At 32.6% G+C, this 7,754-nt stretch overlaps 1 protein-coding gene across 1 annotated transcript; it reads left to right on the plus strand.

Annotated features, from left to right (window-relative positions):
• Positions 1–5,550: 5,550 nt before the first annotated feature.
• Positions 5,551–6,572, plus strand: LOC114173007. Its single transcript, XM_028057189.1, has one exon. It carries the CDS (start codon positions 5,607–5,609, stop codon positions 6,390–6,392), a length of 786 nt encoding a protein of 261 aa, XP_027912990.1. The 5' UTR covers positions 5,551–5,606; the 3' UTR covers positions 6,393–6,572.
• Positions 6,573–7,754: the final 1,182 nt, after the last annotated feature.

A 7,754-nucleotide genomic window follows, 5' to 3' on the forward strand; every position in this document is an offset into this window, starting at 1 on the left:
CAACATTCCTTCGTGATCCTTACTTGCAAGCCTTTTAAAATTACAAAATGAAATATTGAACCCAGAGGTGGGGAGTGTTGTTAAAATATGTGGAGAGTACCAGCAAATATTTTGGTAAACAAATTTCCAAATGAAAAAGGGAACATACACCATTATCAGCACAAGATCATCACCTCACATTCATGTAAATGAAATTAAATAAATGTTTCCAATTGCTCCACATTCCTTCGTGATCCTTACTTGGAAGCCTTTTAAAATTACAAAATGAAATACTGAACCCAGATGTGGGGAGTGTTGTTAAAATATGTGGGGAGTACCAGCAAATATTTTGGTAAACAGATTTTGAAATGAAAATAGGAACCTACACTAGTATCTGCACAAGATCATTACCTCACATTCATGTAAATGAAATTAAATAAAACTTCTCAAATGCTCAACATTCTTTCGTGATCCTTACTTGGAATTCTTTTAAAATTACAAAATGAAATAGTGAACTCAGTGGTGGGGAGTGTTGTTAAAATATGTGGGGAGTACCAGCAAATATTTTGGTAAACACATTTCCAAATGAAAAAGGGAACATACACCATTATCTGCACAAGATCATCACCTCACATTCATGTAAATGAAATTAAATAAAACTTCTCAAATGCTCAACATTCCTTCGTGATCCTTACTTGGAATTCTTTTAAAATTATAAAATGAAATACTGAACCCAGATGTGGGGAGTGTTGTAAAAATATGTGGGGAGTACCAAGAAATATTTTGGTAAACAAATTTCCAAATAAAAAAGGGAATATACACCATTATCTGCACAAGATCATCACCTCACATTCATGTAAATGAAATTAAATAAATGTTCTCAATTGCTCAACATTCCTTCATCATCCTTACTTGGAATCCTTTCAAAATTACAAAATGAGATACTGAACCCATAGGTGGGAAGTGTTGTTAAAATATGTGGGGAGTACTAGCAAATATTTTGGTCTACACATTTTGAAATGAAAAATGGAACATACACCAGTATCTGCACAAGATCATCACCTCACATTCATGTAAATGAAATTAAATAAAACTTCTCAAATGCTCAACATTCCTTCATCATCCTTACTTGGAAGCCTTTTAAAATTATAAAAAGAAATATTGAACCCAAAGGTGGGGAGTGTTGACAAATATGTGGGGAGTAGCATCAAACATTTTGGTGTACATATATCCATAATCAAAATGGTAGATACATCTTTACCCGCACAACATCATCAACTCACCTTCTTATAAATGACCTTAAATAAAAGTTCCTAAATGCTCGACATTGATTCATCATCCTTACTTGGAATTCTTTTAAAATTAGAAAATGAAATATCGAACCCAGATGTGGGGAGTGTTGTTAATATATGTGGGGAGTACCAGCAAATATTTTGGTCTACAAATTTCCAAATAAAAAAGGGAACATACACCAGTATCTGCACAAGATCATCACCTCACATTCATGTTAATGAAATTAAATAAAACTTCTCAAATGCTCAACATTCCTTCACCATCCTTACTTCGAAGCCTTTTAAAATTACAAAAAGAAATACTGAACCCAGTGGTGGGGAGTATTGTCAAAATATGTGGGCAGTGCCAGCAAATATTTTGGTCAACAGATTTCCAAATGAAAAATGGCATATACACCATTATCTGCACAACATCATCACCTCACCTTCATGTAAATGAACTAAAATAAAAGTTCCTAAATGCTCAACATTCTTTTATCCTTCTTACTTGGAATTTCGTTTATATCTAAAAAAGAAATACTGAATGCAAAAGTGGGGAGTCTCCACAAAAAATATGGGGATTGACACCCAACATTTTGGTCTACACATTTCCAAATTAAATATGGCACATACATTTATGTTTCCATACTTTGGGTACCCTAGTCTTCAAAAACCCTGTGTTGATGCTTCTTTGATTATCTGTGCAAAAAGTTCCAAACAGAGCTTTCACTTCAAACCCAAAAATGGTGGAAGCGTCGCCGTGGATGACTAGTAGTGCCCGCTGTGTTCTCTGGCAACCACAACACTTATTTGCTTCTCTCTGTCTCTTATCTCTCCCTCTCTCTCTTTCTCTGCTTCTTTGCTTCTCTAACAACATTGCCTTTTCTCTCTCTCTCTGTCGTCTGCGTTTTCTCTCTAACACTAAATTTTTGATTTTGGAAAAATAAATTTGTGTAACTTCCGCACGTGCAGCAATTTGCTTTCATTAAAACAAATTTAATGTAAAAATAAAAAAAAGTTGTGCCACGTCCGCCATGTCAAAGTTGAGTTCAAAAAAAATGTCTGAATATCATTTTCGTTTTGTTTTCGTGTGTGAGAGGGAAATAGGAAACTCTCGTGGTCTCTCTTTCGAGAAGAAAGGGGTTAAAACTGCCTCCTTTTCTCTCTGTTGCCACACCCTTTTTTATTTTGTTGTATCTGTTTGTTTGTGTTTACTCATTACACCTTCACTATTTACATTTACACCCTTCATGGCTTTGTTGATTGCACTTGTTTTTCTCGGTTCACACCCTCCATTTATTTTCACTTCATTTTCATATTTTTACTCATTGCACCCCATTGTTTACAAGCCTGCACCCTCCTTGCATTTTGTTTTCTTTTTCAAATAGTTTTTCATTTATTTATTTATTTAATCTCACATTCATTTTATATACTTTATTTTCCTAAAAACCCAAACATATTTGAAAATCATAAAAATTCAAAAAAATAGAAAAATAGGAAAAATAAAAAGTACTAAAAATATTTTTTTTCTCTTTATCGTGTTTGTCCGGTCGCCCGCACCATGTGACACTCTTTTTTTAAAAAAATTATCGAAAAAATATTTTCTTTTTTCTTTTGGTATATGTTCGGTCGTTCGCGTCGTATGATACCATTTTTCAAATAATCTCAAAAACACCAAAAAAATACAAAATTTCAAAATACAAAATATCAACATTTTCCAACAAATAAGAACTACGCGATCCTTGATTCTCCATTGTGAGATACGTAGGAGCAAGGTCAGGCCTTGTCAGGTTCACCTCCAAAAAAGATCAAATCATTTTCTCAAGTGTTTTCGAAATATCTTCTAAAGAACTACGTAACCTTGATTTCTCATTTCGAATGAGAATACGTAGGACCAAGGTCAATCCTTGTCGAGCCCAAAAAAATTAAAAAAATATTTTTGTTTCTCTTTTGCATTTTTGTCTTATTATTTTTGGGGGAAATCAACATTTTGAAAACTACATCGACTTTGCATTTTTAATTAAAGGTATCGCCCTCAGGCGGGCGCTAACACCTTTCCTATGCGTAACCGACTCCCAGATCCAAAATCTGGTTTTTCGCAGACTTGTCTTATCTTTATGGTTTTCCATAGTTTTCTAGAATAATTATGGTGGTGACACTAGGGTTTTGTTTTTGGAGAAAGCTCTCTTTGTAGTTGTCTTTCTCGATGCTTGGTGCTTTCATCACTCCTTTGCAAATGAAGCAAATTTGTGACATCGCTGCTTTACCAAATGTGCGCCGCTGGTCCCCATGGTGTTTCGTGAAGTCTCTTAGTCAAGTTTGTGGTTGGGGTACGGTGTTCTCCATGGTGGTTCGTTGGTGGTTCACTTGTTGGTTTGTTGGTGTTGGTCCGTGGAGGTTTGTTGATGGTCTTTGGTGGTTCATTTTCTCCTTTGCCCCTTTGCTTGGTTACTATTGAAAATGCTTTTTTTTTTCTTTTCAGTAAAAGATATTAGATCGGTTGTTTTAGAACCGATCTAATATGTCTTTGACATATTACATCAGTGTATATTAGATCGGTTGCAGAACCGGTCTAATATGTGCTCCAGAACTGATATAATATACCTATTCTGCACTAGTCACCAAAATTTATTATAGGTTAAATTAATAAAAAAATATATGAAAAACATTTAAAATAATTTAGGAATAAACATGTAATTCATTAAGTTTTTTCTCACTCTCACAATTTATTTCTTTTCAACCTATCCGAGACTTAGATTCTGCTGCAACTGCAATTGGATGAAGTAAGTATCAAAACAAATAAGTAGCACTTTCTGGAAGATTCATAATGCTTGTTTTGTTTCAGAGGTAAAATAAAACAATGGTCAAAATACGAAAGTAGATAAAAGTGGGAACAAAAACAAAACCTCCTTAATTATTCTTGTTCAGCTAGTTACTTTATTCTCCTCACTTTGTTCTTAAAGAGACAATGTAGAATATATAGATTCTCTCCAATCATTCATCTCGCCTACTACTCAAATACCACTCTCCTCGTGGCACGTGTCAACACTTTTTTTTTTCATTTTTCATAATAAACTTCTTCGAGTTGAAGAAAATTATTATAAACAACCAAATTTTTATATGATTATTTAACTTAATTATATTTCTAATATTCAAATTCAGTTTCTATGATATATTTCTGCGTATTGGAGTTGTAACTTTAAATGTCCACGGAAGGTAACCCATTTTTTTCTCATAAAAAACACGTTAAAAATAAGTGATGATACATAAATACTACATTTTTTATTCTACACATTCAACATTAATAAAAGAGCTTTTTTTTATTTTAAAATATAAAATAAATTAGGATGAATCAAGTACAAAGAAATTAAAACATAGTATTTTATTAAATGTTACAAAGGTGTAGAAAGATTACAATGTGTATGTTTATAATTTTCCTAAAAAAATATGCCTAACATTGATCATTGTATATTTTGTCGTAACAACTATTTTCTTTTTTTTTTGTTTTTTCGTACTTAAAATTTGTTTTCTTTTTTTGTTCTTTGAAGTATCCATAAGATTTCAAGACAGTATAGAAAAAGAAGTGATATAGCTTCATGATAAAGAAATTTTTTGAAACTAAAATTTGTCTTCATGAAAAGCCTATATCCAATTGTAGTTAGAAGGTTTAAAAGCTATAAAAGTTAAATTATTGGGATAAAGAATTTATGCCTTCGTTCTTTCCTTCTTTCAAAACTTTAGGTTGCGTGCCTGTCATGCCTCGTAGGATCACACATCCACGCTTTCATTCTCCGGGTCATTACAATATTCACAAAATTTATTCTCCTAATCTTTCAAACATTAGGTTTAAGGTTAATTAAGAATATATATATATATATATATATATATATATATATATATATATATATATATATATATATATATATATATATATCATCCAAAGAAAAGAAAAGAAAAGAAAAGAAAAACCTTGGGATATATTCTCTTGTGGGGCACAAGACCTAAATAATAATATGCCTTATGTCTGCCTCTTTCTCTCTTCAGGCATGGATTCCCTTCACCTCACCATATTTTTCTATCTTCACCATCACCTTCATCTCCTAATAAAGACCACAAATTAATTCATAAAATTCTTTGGTACCTTTCAAAATTTTAGACTTCTAATGTTTTATCTCTCACCAATGACTTGACATATATAAAAGAAAGTTAGGAAGTATTTTTTTTTAAAAAAAATATAATGAAATGGAATACACAAACAACACAACCTTGTGTGTATATATAGGTTTCCCACCATCACACTTCACTCCAAAAACTTTCCTAAACAAACATAATCAACTCATCACATTCAAATTAACCATGTACACTTCATTCAAGTCCAATTCCCAAAACCCTAAGCACCATCATGATCACCATGAAACAACGCCCAACAAGAAATTCAGCGAGATATCTCACTTCGGCCACAAACAACACAAGTTAACGTTCGACTACTCCGAATCCCCCTTCCAATGTGACGGCTGCAAGGAACTAGGCATAGGCTCACGCTATAGCTGCTCCCTCTGCGACTTCGACCTCCACACTCACTGTTCCATTCCTTCTCCTTCACTCTTCCACCCTTTCTACCCCAAATGCTCCTTCCACTTCCTCTCTCACCCTCCCGGCAACACTCCCCGCTATTGCAACGCCTGCCAGAAGCCCGTTAAGGGTTTCCTCTTCCACTGCTTTTCTTGTGGTTTCGACCTCCATCCTTGTTGTGCCAAACTGCCGACAGTTATTGGCAGTGACGACAATAAGGATGATAGCGACAAAAATGAGGTGAGACTACTTTTGTACCGGACGGTGAGGTCGGCATGTCACCGGTGCGGGCAGAAGGGGCGGGGGTGGAGCTACAGGTCGTCATGCAAGAGGTATAACTTGCATGTGGCGTGTGTGAGGGAGTTGGTGGTGGAGAGTTGGCATGAGGGTGGGGGATTGAAGACTTTGGTTGAGAGTGGTTGCCACAAGGGAAGAGGGGGGAAAGGTGGTAGGGTGAGGAGGTGCTGTGAGGTGGCCGGAGTAGCCGTGCAGGTGGCGGTGTCGGCGGTGCTTGGTGATCCCACCGCTCTTATCGCCGGCATCGTCGGATCGTTGGTCTCGCGAGCTTGACATTTGGAAGGAGAAATTGTTATACGGTCTGCTATACCATATCATCTTGTTTTACATGTGATATATTATATATTAAATCTTTGGATTTGTGTAAATTCAAAAAGAAATGTTATTTGTAAATATCGTTGAGATGGATTACGTTGTGCTCAACCATACAATAATTTCTTGATTCCCTGGAAATTGAGAAGTGAGGTGATGTTGTATATATCAGTTCAAGTGTGGTTCAAATTAATTGTTAGGGAAGAAATTAATTCAGTTATGAAGAAACTTAGTTCATAGGTCTTTTTGAGTAAAATACAAATTTTTATTATCTCTATCGATATATAATTTGTTTGATAAAGTTTTGCATAGATTATTGTGTGCAATTTTGATTCTGATTGAATAAAATGTCAAAATTAAGTCTTGGTTTAGAATTGCTTTCTGAGGATTGTCCTGCTGGCATGTGATGCAAAAGACATTATATTATCATGTAATGTTTTGGGATTTTATTTTATTATTTTGATATTCGCATTTTTTTATATTGTTGTGGTCGTGCTCATAGTTACAGTGTTATTTCCAACATTTATTTTTCTGAAAAACCTGGAAGCAAACACACCGACGATGACTTTTTTGTATTTCACAGTCCCTATTTAAAAATTGTAAAATGGGATTCGTTAATTTTTTTTCTTTAAATGGATCAAGTCGTTATCTGGGAGGACGACTTTCAGGTGAAGTCGTTCTTAGAAAAGTGAAATCGTCGTGTAGCATGACAACTTCACTTTTGTTTTTTTTTTAACTTTTTAGTTTTTCAATTTTAATTATTTCTTATTCTTTTTCCTTATTTTATTTTTTAAATATTTCAAATTTCTTTTTCTTTTTTTTAATTTAACGGTTTTACTTATTTTTTTAATTTTTCAGTTTTGATTAATTTTTCTTTTAATTTTTTAGTTTTCGTTATTTCTTTTTTTAAAGTGATTAGTTATCAATATATTTTGAATTTTGAATTTTTTTTTTCAAATTTTGTTAAATATAAAATTTATATTGATTGTATCTGTAATTATTTTTAGTTTATTTTTTATTATGTAATTTTTTATTATCTAATCTATTTTATTAAGTTCATTTTATTGTAAGAATAAAAATAATTACAAATGCAATCAATATAATTTTTATATCTAACAAAATTTTAAAAAAAAATTAAAAATTCAAAAAAATATTGATAACTAATCAGTTTAAAGAAAAATAACAAAAACTGAAAAATTATAAAAAAATTAATCAAAACTGAAAAATAAAAAAATAAGCAAAACCGTTAAATTAAAAAAAAGAAATAAAATCTGAAACATTTAAAAAATAAAATAAGAAAAAAGAAAAAGAAATAATTAAAAT

The sequence above is a fragment of the Vigna unguiculata genome, chromosome 2, assembly GCF_004118075.2.
Source record: "Vigna unguiculata cultivar IT97K-499-35 chromosome 2, ASM411807v1, whole genome shotgun sequence".
In the NCBI taxonomy this organism is placed as follows: Eukaryota; Viridiplantae; Streptophyta; class Magnoliopsida; order Fabales; family Fabaceae; genus Vigna; species Vigna unguiculata.

Coding starts and splice junctions, on each gene's coding strand:
- LOC114173007 (XM_028057189.1), top strand. CDS start 5,607: ATGTACACTTCATTCAAGTCCAATTCCCAAAACCCTAAGCACCATCAT.